Source organism: Drosophila santomea, chromosome 3R (genome assembly GCF_016746245.2).
Source record: "Drosophila santomea strain STO CAGO 1482 chromosome 3R, Prin_Dsan_1.1, whole genome shotgun sequence".
NCBI lineage: Eukaryota > Metazoa > Arthropoda > Insecta > Diptera > Drosophilidae > Drosophila > Drosophila santomea.
In genome coordinates, this window is record NC_053019.2 from 21,661,638 (window position 1) to 21,676,547 (window position 14,910).

Sequence of the window (14,910 nt, forward strand, 5' to 3'; positions counted from 1 at the left end):
TGGTCGATTTGGCGATAAGAGCTTCGGGCGATATTTTACCAACACTGGTCGATAGGCAACTATCGTATCGTATCGCCTAATTACAAAAAAATAAATATAAATGAAGTGAAGCGGACGCAGCAACAAAAACAAAGAGATTGCTACGATCAAAATGCTACGGGTAAGTGACCTGATCGGCGATGAAAACGCATATAGACTTCAGTATGCACCTATATCCTCCTGTACGGCAGGCAATCGGGAAACGGGACAGGGACATCTTCGAGGAGGTTTGGCCGGACAAAAGGCGAATAGTTTTGAAGCTGCTGCGCCAGGATACGGTGTCGCAGCGCGAATGGCAGGACCTATTCTTCGGTGTCCACTTCGTGTGCCTGTGGGACGAGAAGGGCGCGGCCAAGATCTACGACTGCCTGCAGCAGGACATCGTTGAGTTCATCGTCCAGGCCCAAAGCCAGGTGCAAGCGCAACGGGGCGAGCAGGCCCTTCTGGCCACCTACATCGTGGAGTGGCGCAAGTTCTTTACACAGTCCAACTACCTGCCGCTACCCTTCCGCCAGTTGGAGCAGTCACCCCAGGTGAAGCCCTCGTCCAGTGGCAGCAGCTCCTCCGCATCTGTTTCCGCCTCGGGAGCGAGTACGAGCGCCGCTGCGGCGGCAGCAGCCTCTTCCTGCAGCGGCCAGGCTGGGAAGTCAGGAGGTTCCACCTCAGCCACAGCTGGAGCCTCCACATCAGCCGCCGCTGCTGCAGCCTCCACATCCGCCTCCACAAGCTCAGCAGCTGCAGCCGCAGCAGCTTCCGGCAGTGGGAGCACCAGCAGCAGCACCTCTACCTCCAAGAAAAACCCCACGGAGGACAGTCCTGTACGAAAACTTATGCTGGACTCCTGGAACAAGCACATCTTCCACGACATCAAGCATCGCCTGCAGGAGTCGGCCATGAAAATTGTGCACGCCGAGCGGAACGGCGATGCCTACGATGCCCAGCTAGTGGTAGGAGTGCGCGAGAGCTATGTGAATCTCTCCTCGAATGCAGAGGACAAACTTGAGATCTACAGGGAGAATTTTGAGATGGCGTACCTTAAGGCCACGGCCGAGTTCTATCGCCTGAAATCCGCAGAGCAACAGCAGGAGAACGGAGTGCTGGCCTACATGAAATACGCCGACTCCAAGTTGCGTGAGGAGGAGGTCAGGGCCAAGCGGTATCTGGAGCCCAGCAGCTTTAGTATACTCACTTACACGCTGGTAAAGGTGCTTATAGTGGATCACCTGAACTCGATCATTGCCGAGTGTCCGGCTTTGATCAGGGACTATGAAACGGAGCGATTGAATCTTATGTTTCGCCTGATGGATCGGGTGATGCATGGCGTGGGCGTGGAGGCCATGATGGGTGATTTGCAGCGGCATATCATGTCTGCCGGTCTGGCCGATATGCATTCGGCTTCGGAAGTGATCACTCAGGACTCGGAAAAGTACGTTGAGCGGCTACTCGAGCTGTTTAACAAGTTCAGCGACCTGGTACGCAACGCCTTCAACGACGATCCCCGCTTCCTCACTGCCCGCGACATTGCTTTTAAGACGGTAGTCAACGACACCAGCGTGTTCAAGATGGAGCTGCCCACGAGTATCGCCAATCGGGGTGTGAAATACACAGCGCCGGAGAGCAAGTGCCCGGAACTACTGGCCAACTACTGCGACATGCTGCTGCGCCGAACCCCGCTCAGCAAGCGCCTCACCAGCGAACAGATTGACGCCCGTCTGCGCGATGTCCTTTTGGTCCTGAAGTACGTCAACAACAAGGACGTCTTTATGCGCTATCACAAAGTTCATTTGACGAGGCGGTAAGTTGACTTCTTAATGCTATAATTGAAGCGATTACTTTCTTTAAAAAAAACCGCACACGGAAAAGTAAATATGATTTATTTGATTGGAAGGTTACTCAACTCAGACAATATTCTGAAAAGTCCCCGTTCATTGATATAATTTTCTTGTTCCCTTCAACTACAGCTTGATTCTGGGCACCAGTGCGGACAGCGAGAAGGAGGAGGACATTGTCGAGTGGTTGCGGGAGGTGGGCATGCCGGCGGACTACGTAAATCGGCTGGCGCGCATGTTCCAGGACATAAAGGTGGGTTCTACTCGAAAGATGTTCGAAACATGTTTATTCATTACCCCCTTACATATACAGGTCAGCGAAGATTTAAATACTCAATTCCGCACATCGATAAGTCGGCACGATGCTATCAACATTAAAATACTCAACGCGGGTGCCTGGGCCCGCTGCTCGGAGCGTGTCTCGGTCTCACTGCCCATCGAGCTCGAGGACTATATCCCAGATGTGGAGGAGTTCTACAAGAAGAAGCATTCCGGCCGTAAGCTGCAGTGGTACCATCACATGAGCAATGGCACTATCACCTTTGTGAATAATTTCGGGCGCTACGATCTGGATGTGACCACTTTCCAGATGGCCGTCTTGTTTGCCTGGAATCAGCGCCAGCACGACAAAATTTCCTACGAGAATCTCCGCCTGGCCACAGAACTACCAGGTTAGGATTGCATATTTCCTTTACGTTTTGATGCTAATTATTTGTTTACTTTTAAGACCCCGAACTGAGGCGAACGTTGTGGTCGCTGGTAGCGTTCCCCAAGATAAAGAAACAGATCCTGCTCATGGAACCGGCGGCCATCAGTTCGCCAAAGGACTTTGCCGAGAACACAATGTTCTATATTAATCAGGAGTTTGCCATTGTCAAGAATGGCAAGTCCCAGCGCCGTGGAAAGGTAATTACAAATGTTACCTCTCTTTTAGACAATCCATAACCAAATTTCACTCCCACAGCTTAATCTCATTGGGCGTCTGCAATTGAGCACGGAGCGCTCGCAGCAGGAGGACAATCAGTCCATTGTGCAACTGCGAATCCTGCGCACACAAGAGGCCATTATCAAAATCATGAAAGTGCGCAAGCGGATGAACAACGCAGCGCTGCAGGTTTGTTGTTCAATAGCTAATTATGCCGTTCAAGGGACTTAACAAAATATTTTCCACAGGGTGAACTCATCGATATATTGAAGAACATGTTCCTGCCGTCCAAGAAGATGATCAAGGAACAGCTGGAGTGGCTGATCGAGAACAAGTATATGAGGCGGGACGACGATGATATCAACATGTTCATTTATGTGGCCTAAGCAGCTGCTCCTGATCCCGGCTCTAGTCTCAAGTCCCGTCTATGCAGTCATTCCCATTTCCATTCCCTCACATGCTACTCAAAAACTATCGCTGCTGCGATTTTAATCTCAACGCCGTCGTGCTCAAAGCACGCGCCCTTTTTCTGTCTACGGAATTGGATAATTGTATTATATGGAAACGTGATCCGCTACTGACATTGCGTCCTCAGAGCATTTAAAAGACCCACACTCCAATCGGCAGCCGTTTCTCGTGTCCACGTCCTGTATTCATATATGTATTTGTATTTGTGAAACTTTGTATTTTTATATTGGCCCACTGGCTGCTCTGCGTAGCTCTAGGTATTATGTTTTGTGCGCTACTTGCACCCTGGAAATTCCACGCCCACGCCCACGCCCTGCCCCCGAATAATATCGATCGATAGCGTTAATCTAATCAACCTGCTGTTTTCTATGTGTGTAGTTCTCCCTTGTTTGTTTCCGTTGCCTGGTCTTCTGTTGATTCTTGGGTACTTTGCAATGTTCCACGTGAGACTCACACGCCTACTGAAGATTGATGGGGAAGCAAATTCTTCGTCTCCGGTCGCTCCCAGCATGGAATGCCTAATCACACACAAACACTCACTCACACGGGATCGCTAAACTATAACTAAAATAGCAATACTTTATGTTTAAGTTAATGAATAAACTTGGTTCTACACATAATGAAAGCGAATCTAATGACGTTGTATTCTTTTTTTTGGTTATAGTAACTGAAATGCAACCGAGAAAAAGATTTCAAATAGAATCAACAGCATGTCATTATACCATAATGCTTAGTTTCTTTATTTAACTTACATTTGTAGGGGCGGATGTTAGGTTAGCGTTCTTAAGTAAAAACCTATATAAATAATTTAAACCAAGGACAAATTTGGGACAAAACTTAACTGATATATTTCTGCAAGAAGTCCACCAAAATACCGAGACAAGTGTTACATAATTGTGACATACAATTAACCCATTAAAATTTAAGTAAATATCGAAAATGGACTCAAACCCATAAATATAATCAAGGACAGACAAATAGGGTATTTTAAAAAACACGTATAAATAAAAAGGAACCCTATGCTTTTCTAGCTGGCACTATTATCTATGACTTATGATCCTATACCTAAAATACTATTGAAGCGAGCATATGTCTCGGTGAGGGCAGGTCGATCTTTTTCGTAAAAAAAGAAACAGCTAGCTCTTTCATATCAAATATAAGATCAAACGTTTCCAAGAAGCCATTGACTCGAGGTTAATCGTTCCACCTTTTTATCTTAGGGAGGAATCACGGCCGTACATAAAAGGGAGTCTACCGTCGCTTCCGACCTTTCTTATAGCCCTTGCCATACCATCCTGCCTGGGTTCGCGCCAGTTTGCGTGGAAAACTTGTGCTCAGCTGCTGTCTTCGCTTCGCCGTTTCTGCCGCTGCTATGTGTGCCAAGGATATATTCTCATCGTAATCATCGTCATCGTCGGAAGTTGGACAGCACTCACAGACCACGAATCGACCGCTCCTGGCCCGTTTCTTGTGTTTGCGCTGACTGAGGTTCCAACGCCGATAGAACTGGCACTCCAGCTCCGCGTACCGATCGAAACAGAAGAAACAACCGGCAGCGGATCTGTTCATCGCAAAGTTCGGCACCACCTGCGAGTTCCAAATATTGAGATCCGCTGGTGGTGGGATCAGAATGCTATGCAGACCAGAGTACGCGTACTTGGCATCGTACCAGGTGGGTAATTGGCGGAGCAGCTCCTCATCGTTGTTCTGCCTCAACAAATCCACCTGGGCCAGCTCGCTTTCCTCCTCCTCTTCGTTATCATTCTCTGTGCTGGATTCACCATCGCCCTCGCTCTTTATCTGTATGGTGGACGACTGAGAGGCAGGTGGCAGGATCAGCTTGGGCTCAACAAACGGTGTGGACAGTGGAGCCCCGATGGGCACCAACGGTGGCAGCTGAAGCGGTTCTAGTTTTGTTTCAATTGGGACCGCGGACAAACTTTCCGCATGAGTTTTCTGAATGGCGACTAGTTTTGGCAGCTCTGGAAAACCATTACTCGGCGTTTCCTCCGTCTCTTCTTTGAGGGAAAGTGGTTCAAGCTTGGGCAGCAGCTCCAAAAGTTGCAACTCCTGCTGAAAAATGGTGTCCTGGCACTCTGTTTTCTCCAGCTTCACTTCAGTCTCTATTTTAATGGGCGACTCCTGCGTGATTGAGTCGGTCTCTGTTTTAACCTCTCCATTGGTTTTCACCTGCTCGACCTTAATTTCCTCGTCCTGGCCATTTAGAAGCTTGAATTTCTGTCGGAGCTCCAAGTTAGTCTTAACCCTTCGACCATTTTTGATGGGTGTGCGAATGCGGGGACCCTTGCCGATGGGCAGATCGCTGTAGTTATAACTACAGCTCTCGCTGGAGATAGTGGAGTCTTGTGTTTCCTCAGTGGTGGTGGTAAAGGCCTCCTCCTCATCGGCATTCTTAAGCAAAGGTTGTGTGAGCGTGTGCAGTTCCTCGGGCATCAGAAGCGAAGCATGTGCGAAAATGGGATCCTTTTCTTTCGTGTACACGGGAACTGGAATGTGGAGTAGATGCATCAATTGGGCCATCACTTGATCGCATTTCCCATTGATCTTAATGTTAGCAATCGCATCCTTAGGCGTCCACTGCAAGTTGACCACACAGATTTTGGCCCGTTGACGGGTAGGCCGGTCCATCTGCCACAGCCAAGTGTACTTCTTGAGAACCTTAAGACTGGAGCCCAAGCAGAGAATCACATCCGCTCGCTGCGCATTTGCAGTGGCTCCCGCCCAGTTCAATGGCCACTTGACGTTCCCCCGCTCACCGAAGTGCACAATGGTGTCGTACAAAGGTTCTGAGCAGCGATGGCATAAGCGGTGGGTCTTGTGGCAGTAGCGGGCGGTCATCTCCGTGGTGTCAAACTGGCGCCAGTAAACGCTGTTCGGTCGGCAGTTCTTGCACACCTCCACGTACATGTTTCCATGAATTTCGGACAGCGAATGCCTCGGCAATCCGGATCGCAAGTGCAGGCCATCGCAATTCTGGGACACCACGTGATGCAGCAATCTGCGGCGATGCAGTTCATAGAGTGCCATGTGTGTGTAGGTGGGATTCGCGCTGGATAGATCATGCTCGCCGATGTCCTGACCCTTTTGGAGCAGTGTCCATATTCCCTGACTCCCGCGATAGTCCGGAATCAGGGCTGCCGTACTTATACCGGCTCCCGTGTAGCAAACTAGATGCTTGGCCTGCGAAATGATGTTGGCCAACTGCTCCACCTTTGCCTCGATCACGTGCGGTGCATCCTCACGTTCCACCACTCGCTCCTTGTATATCTCCACCCTCTCCTTTCGCTTCTTGGTCGCCTTCACCATGTCCGGGTGTTTCTCTAAAAACTGTCGATCTTCCGTTGAGCGCAGAGAGTCGCATTTTCGCAGTATCATCGAGACCTGGAACATTTTCATAGATTAGCATAGGCTTGATAGGCGTAAATGTCTTAAATTACAGACCGTAGATTATCATATAATAATTTAATAAAGCTTATACTTTTGGACACTTAAAGATAATCAAAGATTGGTATTTGGAATGGACTTTTGTAATTAAATAAAAATTTAAATGGGAACTCGCTCTGCAGGCGTATAAAAGCACACACACAGGCGCACTAATTACCCTTCGCATGGCATCCTTGCGTCGCCGCTTCTCGTTATCCTTCTTGGCAGGATTCATCTTGGCCCGCGTTATATAAGACTGCGCCACGTCCATCTCCTGCTTGGGCTCCATCTCCATGTGCTGCTCCTGCTGTTTTTCCTCGTCAAGATCCTTCTCCATGATCCGGCACAATTGGCAATTATGCGGGGACAAATTAAAGTGCGCCGCAGCCAGGAAAGGGAAAGTGTGATGTGGAATCCTGCGCAGGATGTCCGCTTACATCTTATGCGCCATGCGGATTTAGACCTCTGGCCATTGGTAATTTGCAATCCAAATCCAGCTACGACTTTTGTTTTGTAAATGTTTCTTTTTTTTAGGAAAAAAAGGTAAACAACTATCGATGACCGCATCGATAGATTCGGTCTATCGATGACAAAGGAATGAATCGCTTCCACTGAGCAGAGATTCTAAATTAATCGGACTGTTAAAGGGACTTTTATAATGTTTTGGAAAAGCTTTTCAAATAACTGTAGTTGGCGTGTAATTAAAAAAACGTTTTTTCACAAATTAGTAAAGAATTCATTCATTCATTCTACAGATCCTCATAAACTACAATTTAAAATGTGGCCAACGTTCGGGTTATCCAGTCTAAATAAGGATAGACGCGTGTGTATATTCCGGGTATTCCTGGAGACCCACAGGACAATCCTGCCGACGTGATACCCACAACTACGTACATGCAAGGATATTCCCGATGGTACATGAGCAACGGTCCTCCCGAGTCGCCGTTACAGGTGTCCTGAGCCATCTCGGAACCCAAACATAGTTGGTTATTTGCATCGAATCCTCGAGGGAACTCCTCCAGCTGACGGGTAAGGAGTTTCTTGCACACCTGAAGGTGATATATATATATATTTAAGCTAGATTTATATATATTCTAAATGGCCTTTGCCATCTTATATACCCCGTATCCGTAGCGCTGCAACTTCACCCTCAGCAGCTGGGCGGATGGCTTCATGGCCAGGCCAGTGCTTCCCCAGCCAACGGCTATGAAGGAGTCGGAGAAGCTTTCGTCCTGGAACGGCAGGCAGGCCGGGTGCTTATACAGGTCAAAGAGCACGGCCTCTGTCAGCTTGACAAGTCCTATATCATGATAGAACTCCGGATCTTCATAGCCCGGATGCGTTTTATAGCCAGCAACCATATAGTCTCTGGGCGCCGCATCCTCATCGAACGAATCAAAATCGAGTTCGCCCAATCGCACGACATTCACCTCTCCCCTGATTGAATATTTCATATTAAAGTAAGTGTTTCTTGAATAAACTAATGATTCTTTTATGATAATCGATGCTAGGGCCAGGAAAAAGCCCCTACTTACTTTTCCGATTCCAAGCAGTGTGCTGCGGTTAAGACGAATTGTTCGCTGATCAGAACGCCACCACAAAACCAGTCGGAATGGCTGCTGGGATCTTGGTGACGCCCCAAGCGGGCCATGTGCGGAAATTCCCTGGGCTGGGCCGGTTGACCACCGACGATGAGCGGCGTGTAACTCCTGCAGTTGTCTAAGATCCGGCTCTCAATCGAAGCACCGGGGAACAGGAATCCGAATTCGATTCTCTCCTCAAAAACGCTCTTTTTGTATCTCGTGCAAGCTGAAGTTGGACAAATTTCGTTCCATACATTATTAATCAGACTGATACCATCTTAAGGGTACACAAAATCCAGTTGCACGTTGATGGCTTCTTTTTTGTCCACTTACATCTGACAATATCCATATCCGGCTGCTGGCCAAAAACACATGCCAGCGGAACGATCAGCTGGGAGAGCAGCCTCCACATCTTCATCTTCAGGTGGCGATCGGTGATCGACTGTGCGATCCGAACGGGTTTGGCACCCAATTAGTAACCGATCAATTAGCTGCGGAATCCCCTTTGGGGGCGGGTCTAAAGCGGCTAAAAGCTAATAAAATCCCCGCTCTTTCCACAATTATACCATAACAAAACGGTTTGTTTATACTTCTTATAAGTGGGTAAGCAAATGCTCGTATTGTATCTCACTGGGTGAAGATGATTTCCATACTAATTTGGGATATCTATAATGCAAATTATATTTGTAATGATAAGCTGATCTTGATTTTTGAGTGACTTGTCTACATTTCTAATTTCTCAGCTTTACTATTTTTTGGACAGCTGCTGCTTAATCCAGTCCAGATAAAAGTGCACCCTTGTGTACATGCCTGGAATATCGGGTGTGTCGCAGCCCACTCCGACGGATGTGATACCCATCACATGGTACATGCAAGGGTGGTCATCGTGACAGATGAGGACCGGGCCACCGGAGTCCCCATTGCAGGTGTCCTTGTGCTCCTTGGATCCGATGCACAGTTGGGTGGTGGCATTGTATCCCTCGGGCAGTTCATCGATTCTATCTGAAGTGATCCTGCAGCGCGTTCCGTAGTTGTATAGCCTTACCTTCTGCAGTCTCTTGTTCTCAGTTCTCGGAATGCTCTCCACCTGGCCCCAACCGATGGCTATGAAGGAGGAGACCGCACGCCCATCGTCGAAGGGCAGACACGCCTGCTGTATGTACTCGTTGAAGATTACGGGTCTACTCAACGTCACCACGGATATGTCGTTGTACATTTCCGGATAATAGTATTCGGGGTGCATTGTGTAATCCCTCACGATGAAGTCCTGCGGATCCGCGTCGTCGATGTCCGTGTCAAACTCCAAGTCTCCGAGGCGCACGATGTTTACTGAACCTCTGAAAAGGTTCCATATTTGAAAACTGGAAATATTACCAGGTAAGAGGACGTACTGTGGGGAATAGTGGCAATGGGCAGCGGTGAGGACATGCCTGTCGCTGATAAGTGTTCCTCCACAGAACCAATCCACTTGGTCCGCATCGCTTCGATGTCCCAGGCGAGCGGCATGAGGGAACTCCCTGGCCAAAGCGGGTCCTCCGCCGATTATGTGAGGAGTGTTGCTCATACATCTGTCCAGGGTCTGGTAGATCGGACCAGCGTCAATCGGGAAGCTAAACCCCGATATATCCTCCCGAAAACTTTCTTTATCCACTAGACAGGAGACTGTGGAGTGCGACAAACTTGTACACGATTTCATTTTAAATAATTAAGAACCCACTTTTTGGTAAAACAGGATTCTGTGCCACCACTTCGGCTAAGAAAACGAGCCATGCTGTTCCAAGAAGAACAATTCTGCTGGAGATTAGGTACTTCATCGTGTGGTTGCGTCGGCGTTAAGTGAACAACTGGAATCATAATTCAAAATCATTTTCTTCTCTTTGCGACCTGTTTAGTAAAATCTCAGGACAATCAATACATTCCCGGAAAATAAGCGTTATTGTTGATAAGTATTTATATACATTTGCTCATTAACTGTGTACTCAAAGCAAAGCAATTTTCTAGAAAACATGTATTAATATTTATTGCAAGAGGAATTCAACTTTATTTTCTGTTTACTACGGCTTTTGATAATATGTTGGTACTAAAAACTGAAGTTAGTCAAATCACTTTTGATAATTTACCCACAGAATTGTGGATTTTCAATTTCCCCATTTGAATATCCTTCCTAATTTCTGGCCAGCTGCTGCTTAATCCAGTCCAGGTAAAAGTGAACCCGTGTATACATGGCCGGAATATCGGGTGTGTCGCAGGCCACTCCGATGGAGGTGATTCCCATCACGTGGTACATGCAGGGGTGCTTCTTATGATAGATGAGCACCGGTCCGCCGGAATCCCCATTGCAGGTGTCCTTGTGGTCGTTGGATCCGATACACAGTTGGGTGGTGGCATTGTATCCCTCGGGCAGTTCCTCGTTCCTTTCCGCCGTGATCCTGCAGCGCGTTCCGTAGTTGTAGAGCTTCACCTTCTGTAGCTTTTTGTTTTCCGTCCTGGGCACGATCTCCAGCTGACCCCAACCGATGGCTATGAAAGAGGAGACCGCACGCCCATCGTCGAAGGGCAGACAGGCCGGATGCTTGTACTCGTTGAAGGTTACGGGTCGACTTAACCTCACCACGGAAATGTCGTTGTAAATGGCCGGATAGCTGTATCCGGGGTGCGGGGTGAAGTTCTTCACGACAAAGTCCTCCGGATCCGCATCGTCGCTGCTGGTGTCAAACTCCAAGTCTCCGAGACGCGCGATGTTCACTGATCCTCTGGAAAGATCCCATAGTTATTGTAGGAATCTAGTGATAAGAAAAGTACGAACTGTGCTGAGTAGTGGCAATGCGCTGCAGTGAGCACATGTCTATCGCTGATAAGGGTTCCGCCGCAGAACCAGTCCACCTCACCATTGTCATCTTGGTGGCCCAGGCGCACAGCGTGTGGGAACTCCTTGGGCAGAGCGGGTCCTCCTCCGATTATAAGCGGCGCATAGCTGGTGCATTTGTCCAGGGTCTTGTAGATAATCGGGGCATCCTCGATCAGAAAGCTGAACTCGGACGTCTCCTCCCAAACGCTTCTCTTGTAGGCAGTGCACGCTGTGGAGTGCAAACATGTATTCGAGGCATGTGTTCCTTTCGAACAAAGATGCACCTACTCCTGACTATATCCGCATCCTGGGCCGGCACCCAAGCGACGAATAGAATCAACAATGCTGCTTCCAGCTGGACAACCTTGCCGAAGATCGCGCTGCTCATCGTGTGGCTACCTCTACGTTTAGTAAGCTACTAAAATATTTATTTATAAACAAAATCCTCTCTTTTGCACCTGCTAAAGTGCAATCTCCGCAGGAGAGCTGGCAAAAAGCGGGAAAAGCCTCGACTTTATTGATAAGACATTATGCACTAATATTTGCTCTCGGCTTACGCAAGCAGAAAATCAATAGAAATGAAAGCCGGTTTGGAGGCAAATAACATGAAATCAATATGTTCCGGTATTTAAATATTTAAAAATATTGGGTAGATCATAATAAAATTGATGCATTGTCACGACTTGAAAACAAGTGAAAAGTTCTGTGGAAATGAAAACCTGAAAATTTCATTCAAATCCAACACCAAAACCGGTTTGCCCAGCAAGCCCAAATGCAAATGTATACAGCCGGTGGATTTACATTCATTAATTAATAACTTGTATATATTTCTGGCTTTCTCAGAACCCAGATGTGGTCTTAAGTATAAGAATTTAAGCGAATATATGGAATCAATCAAGTGGTTCTCTGCGTCTGCTTGGCCAGCTCGCCCTTGATCCAGTTGAGGAAGTAGTGGACTCGCGTGTAGGGACTTGGAAGGTCGGGTGAGGAGCAAGTGATGCCGGCTGATGTGATGCCCATTACGTGGTACATGCAGGCGAGATCCTTGTGATAGGCGAGCACTGGACCCCCAGAGTCTCCGTTGCAGGTGTCCTTGTTGTCCCTCGATCCGATGCACAGCTGGCTTTTGGGCTCATAGCCATCGGGCAGCTCATCATTCACATCCACGCTGCTGACACACCTATCCTTATAGCCCTGCAGCTGAACCTTCAGCAGCTTCTTCGACTCCTTTTGGGCAAATTTCTTCTGGCCCCAGCCGATGGCGATGAAGGACTCGTGCTGCTCGCCGTCGTCGAAGGGCAGGCAGGCAGGATGCTTGTACCTGTTGAACTTGACTTCGCGATCCAGTTGAACTATGCCAATGTCATTGTAGAGCTTGGGATTCTCGAAACCCGGATGTGCCTTCAGAGCGAGCACGCCAAAGTCCTCTGGCTCAGCGTCATCCGTGTCGGTATCGAACTCCAGATCACCCAAGCGCACAACATTGACCTCACCGCTGAAGAAATATAATGTAGTTGGTTACATTATATGGAATATGGAAATTTAAGAACTAGAATGGCACACTTACTGTTCGGAATAAAAGCAGTGAGCCGCTGTGAGCACCAGGCGATTGCTTATCAGGGTGCCGCCACAGAACCATTTGATTTCATTGTTAGCCATCCGATGGCCGAGGCGAGCGGCGAATGGAAATTCCTTGGGTTCCGCCGGAGTTCCGTCCACAATCAGGGGTCTGGATCCATGGCAGGAATCAACTGTCTCGTAGGTGATGGGAGCATCGGTGAAAAAGAAGCTGAAGGCCACGCGTTCCTCGAAGACAATCTGCTTAAATTTGTTGCAAGCTAGCTGGACAGCTGCATCCGGATTTTGGCCACGAACAAGGCTGCTGCTGCTGAGTGAACACACTAGCAGTAGTATCAATTCTAGCGATTGCATTGCCATCCTATTGAACTGCAGCGGAACTCGATCGGCCGGCAACTGATCTGATCGAAGTTAATCATCTACTTTTTAATTGCGCATTTTGAAAACGCCGCTCTCGAGACCTGAGAAAGATCAGCTGTTTCTAATCTTTATACCTTACGGAGCACGGTAGAGATTCATAGCTAATTCAGCCCAAAAATAAGGCATTCATAGTTAAATATATATTATGATAATTATGATGTTCAGATAATCATTCAAAACAGGAAGTAACAGATGTCAGACTGTGGCTGGTATTGTTAGTTAATAACTACTGTACTAGATGCAAACCAGTTTGGCTAACAAATGCTGAGATAACTAGAGTTCGTTGGCTTAACATTTATATTAATGTTGTTAAATTGTACAAAGTTTAACGATCTATATATTAAATATAACTAATTGAAGTGAATGCCCGCTGAATTGAAAGCCAGCAGGAGTCGCATAAAGTCGTCGATGTCCATGCTTCTCGCACGTTTTGTTGCCATGTCCTGTTCCTCCAAGATGGCAATGACTTTGTTCTGCATTTTAAAGTCATCTTCAACGGGCTGGGGGAATTTAAATGTTTATGTTCTCGGCAATCACACATACATATTCCTAAATGTAGGTATGTAGGGAAAAGTATTAATATTAGACTTACCTCATTCCTGAGGGAGCGATACAGTTTGTAGTTTTTCTCCAACATCTCCAAAACGGAGGTCACCTTAAAGGTGGCCGCCAGCGTTTTGTTCTTGCGCAGGAAGGCAATCCGTGTGAGTCCGTCCCATTCGGTGAAGTTGACCGGTGGCGGTGGGTTCTTTGGCTCCAGCCGGACTACACTGCTTTCTACCTTTGGTGGCGGCCTAAAGTTGTTCTTGCCCACCTTCATGAGCATGTCCACCCGGGCCAGAAGTTGGGTGTTGATGCTCAGGCGACAGTAGAGCTTGTCACCCGGTTTGGCCACCAATCGCTCTGCGAATTCACGCTGGAACATGAGTACGGCGCACCGGAAGAGTGGTCGGTGGAGGAGCAATTTAAAGATCAGTGGCGAACTGATCTGATACGGCACGTTGGCAATGCACAGATCGAAGAATGGCAGCTCCGCCTTTAGGAAGTCACCGATCAGCACCTGGAGCTTCGGCTGCAGCGGAGTGGCCTGCACACGCTTTTGCAACTCGGCGGCCAGACGGGTGTCAATCTCACAGGCGATAACCTTCTTGGCGCGCTCCAGCATCGGAACGGTCATGTTTCCTGTTCCAGGACCGATTTCCAGCACCACATCGGTGGCTCGCAGAGCGGCCTTCTCCAGCATGCTGGTTATCACCAGGGGATTCTTCAGGATGTGCTGGCCAAAGTCCTTGTTGAAAACGATTCCTATAAATTCAGTATATGCGGATTTCAAGTTCGTTTCTTGATTGGATATGGCACCGACTAACCCTGTTTTTGCACATCATTATGAATGCGACTCTTTTTTTCCTTCGTGACCTTGGGCATCTTGGGTGGGTCTGGTTTCTTGCTTTTAAAATTAAAAAATTGCTCAAAATATTTATTTGTTTTGAGTGTGCTTCTTCTTCTTCGGCGGCAACATGTGCACTGCTAGCTAACAGCCGATAGCTCATCGACCAAAGCGATAACTTTCTAGTTAACAGAAAATGTTAACCGCAAGCTGTAGGCCATGTTAGATGAAATTTCAAAGGTAAAAAGTAAATAAGTAAGTAAGTAAGTAAAAAGTAAGAAATTATTTAAAAATTTTTTTGATAAAGTTAAGCTCTAGTTCTTAATCGACCTCACAGTGAGGTACCATTTCCTGTTAAGCTTAACCGCTCATCTTAACATACCCGTTTC

General features: G+C 47.7%; 6 protein-coding genes across 7 annotated transcripts; 1 reads left to right on the forward strand and 5 right to left on the reverse strand.

The window, feature by feature from the left end:
• Positions 1-9: 9 nt before the first annotated feature.
• Positions 10-3,891, forward strand: LOC120454554 (cullin-5). The gene is made up of 7 exons (XM_039639944.1): positions 10-160; positions 231-1,834; positions 2,001-2,121; positions 2,182-2,539; positions 2,596-2,774; positions 2,833-2,982; positions 3,042-3,891. The coding sequence occupies exons 1-7, from the start codon at positions 152-154 to the stop codon at positions 3,177-3,179; spliced, it is 2,559 nt and encodes an 852-aa protein (XP_039495878.1). The 5' UTR covers positions 10-151; the 3' UTR covers positions 3,180-3,891.
• Positions 3,892-3,974: 83 nt separating this feature from the next.
• On the reverse strand, positions 3,975-7,250 carry LOC120454556 (NAD-dependent protein deacetylase Sirt7). Its single transcript, XM_039639947.2, has 2 exons — positions 6,884-7,250; positions 3,975-6,663 (listed from the first exon to the last, which is right to left on the reverse strand). Exons 1-2 carry the CDS (start codon positions 7,040-7,042, stop codon positions 4,513-4,515), a joined length of 2,310 nt encoding a protein of 769 aa, XP_039495881.1. The 5' UTR covers positions 7,043-7,250; the 3' UTR covers positions 3,975-4,512.
• A 182-nt stretch (positions 7,251-7,432) lies between these two features.
• LOC120452037 (serine protease snake) lies at positions 7,433-8,853 on the reverse strand. Its single transcript, XM_039636089.1, has 4 exons — positions 8,622-8,853; positions 8,241-8,514; positions 7,827-8,142; positions 7,433-7,754 (listed from the first exon to the last, which is right to left on the reverse strand). Exons 1-4 carry the CDS (start codon positions 8,704-8,706, stop codon positions 7,479-7,481), a joined length of 951 nt encoding a protein of 316 aa, XP_039492023.1. The 5' UTR covers positions 8,707-8,853; the 3' UTR covers positions 7,433-7,478.
• A 139-nt stretch (positions 8,854-8,992) lies between these two features.
• On the reverse strand, positions 8,993-10,212 carry LOC120452388 (venom protease). Of its 2 annotated transcripts, XM_039636603.1 has the most exons (3): positions 10,006-10,212; positions 9,680-9,950; positions 8,993-9,625 (listed from the first exon to the last, which is right to left on the reverse strand). In XM_039636603.1, the coding sequence occupies exons 1-3, from the start codon at positions 10,100-10,102 to the stop codon at positions 9,037-9,039; spliced, it is 957 nt and encodes a 318-aa protein (XP_039492537.1). In that variant the 5' UTR covers positions 10,103-10,212; the 3' UTR covers positions 8,993-9,036. The 2 variants fall into 2 exon arrangements, with proteins under 2 accessions (XP_039492537.1, XP_039492536.1); XM_039636602.1 differs by having other exon boundaries at positions 8,993-9,950.
• Positions 10,213-10,307: 95 nt separating this feature from the next.
• On the reverse strand, positions 10,308-13,123 carry LOC120454263 (transmembrane protease serine 9). Its single transcript, XM_044006459.1, has 5 exons — positions 12,704-13,123; positions 12,038-12,631; positions 11,425-11,537; positions 11,095-11,365; positions 10,308-11,041 (listed from the first exon to the last, which is right to left on the reverse strand). The coding sequence occupies exons 1-5, from the start codon at positions 13,072-13,074 to the stop codon at positions 10,453-10,455; spliced, it is 1,938 nt and encodes a 645-aa protein (XP_043862394.1). The 5' UTR covers positions 13,075-13,123; the 3' UTR covers positions 10,308-10,452.
• A 290-nt stretch (positions 13,124-13,413) lies between these two features.
• Positions 13,414-14,656, reverse strand: LOC120452389 (probable dimethyladenosine transferase). The gene is made up of 3 exons (XM_039636604.1): positions 14,502-14,656; positions 13,727-14,439; positions 13,414-13,634 (listed from the first exon to the last, which is right to left on the reverse strand). Exons 1-3 carry the CDS (start codon positions 14,557-14,559, stop codon positions 13,485-13,487), a joined length of 921 nt encoding a protein of 306 aa, XP_039492538.1. The 5' UTR covers positions 14,560-14,656; the 3' UTR covers positions 13,414-13,484.
• Positions 14,657-14,910: the final 254 nt, after the last annotated feature.

Bases quoted from the DNA above. Each gene is read 5' to 3' on its own strand.
- LOC120452388 (XM_039636602.1), bottom strand. From the start codon at position 10,102: ATGAAGTACCTAATCTCCAGCAGAATTGTTCTTCTTGGAACAGCATGG. The intron at 9,951-10,005 runs GTGGGTTCTTAA...CGCACTCCACAG, and splicing joins GAATCCTGTTTTACCAAAAA to TCTCCTGTCTAGTGGATAAA.
- LOC120454554 (XM_039639944.1), top strand. The intron at 1,835-2,000 runs GTAAGTTGACTT...CTTCAACTACAG, and splicing joins AAAGTTCATTTGACGAGGCG to CTTGATTCTGGGCACCAGTG. The intron at 2,983-3,041 runs GTTTGTTGTTCA...TATTTTCCACAG, and splicing joins TGAACAACGCAGCGCTGCAG to GGTGAACTCATCGATATATT.
- LOC120452037 (XM_039636089.1), bottom strand. From the start codon at position 8,706: ATGAAGATGTGGAGGCTGCTCTCCCAGCTGATCGTTCCGCTGGCATGT. The intron at 8,515-8,621 runs GTAAGTGGACAA...GTCCAACTTCAG, and splicing joins GGATATGGATATTGTCAGAT to CTTGCACGAGATACAAAAAG. The intron at 7,755-7,826 runs GTATATAAGATG...TATCACCTTCAG, and splicing joins TGCAGCGCTACGGATACGGG to GTGTGCAAGAAACTCCTTAC.
- LOC120452389 (XM_039636604.1), bottom strand. From the start codon at position 14,559: ATGCCCAAGGTCACGAAGGAAAAAAAGAGTCGCATTCATAATGATGTG. The intron at 14,440-14,501 runs GTTAGTCGGTGC...CTGAATTTATAG, and splicing joins TAATGATGTGCAAAAACAGG to GAATCGTTTTCAACAAGGAC. The intron at 13,635-13,726 runs GTAAGTCTAATA...AAATTCCCCCAG, and splicing joins ATCGCTCCCTCAGGAATGAG to CCCGTTGAAGATGACTTTAA.
- LOC120454556 (XM_039639947.2), bottom strand. From the start codon at position 7,042: ATGGAGAAGGATCTTGACGAGGAAAAACAGCAGGAGCAGCACATGGAG. The intron at 6,664-6,883 runs GTAATTAGTGCG...AAAATGTTCCAG, and splicing joins GCAAGGATGCCATGCGAAGG to GTCTCGATGATACTGCGAAA.
- LOC120454263 (XM_044006459.1), bottom strand. From the start codon at position 13,074: ATGGCAATGCAATCGCTAGAATTGATACTACTGCTAGTGTGTTCACTC. The intron at 12,632-12,703 runs GTAAGTGTGCCA...ATATTTCTTCAG, and splicing joins CACTGCTTTTATTCCGAACA to CGGTGAGGTCAATGTTGTGC. The intron at 11,366-11,424 runs GTAGGTGCATCT...TGCACTCCACAG, and splicing joins GGATGCGGATATAGTCAGGA to CGTGCACTGCCTACAAGAGA.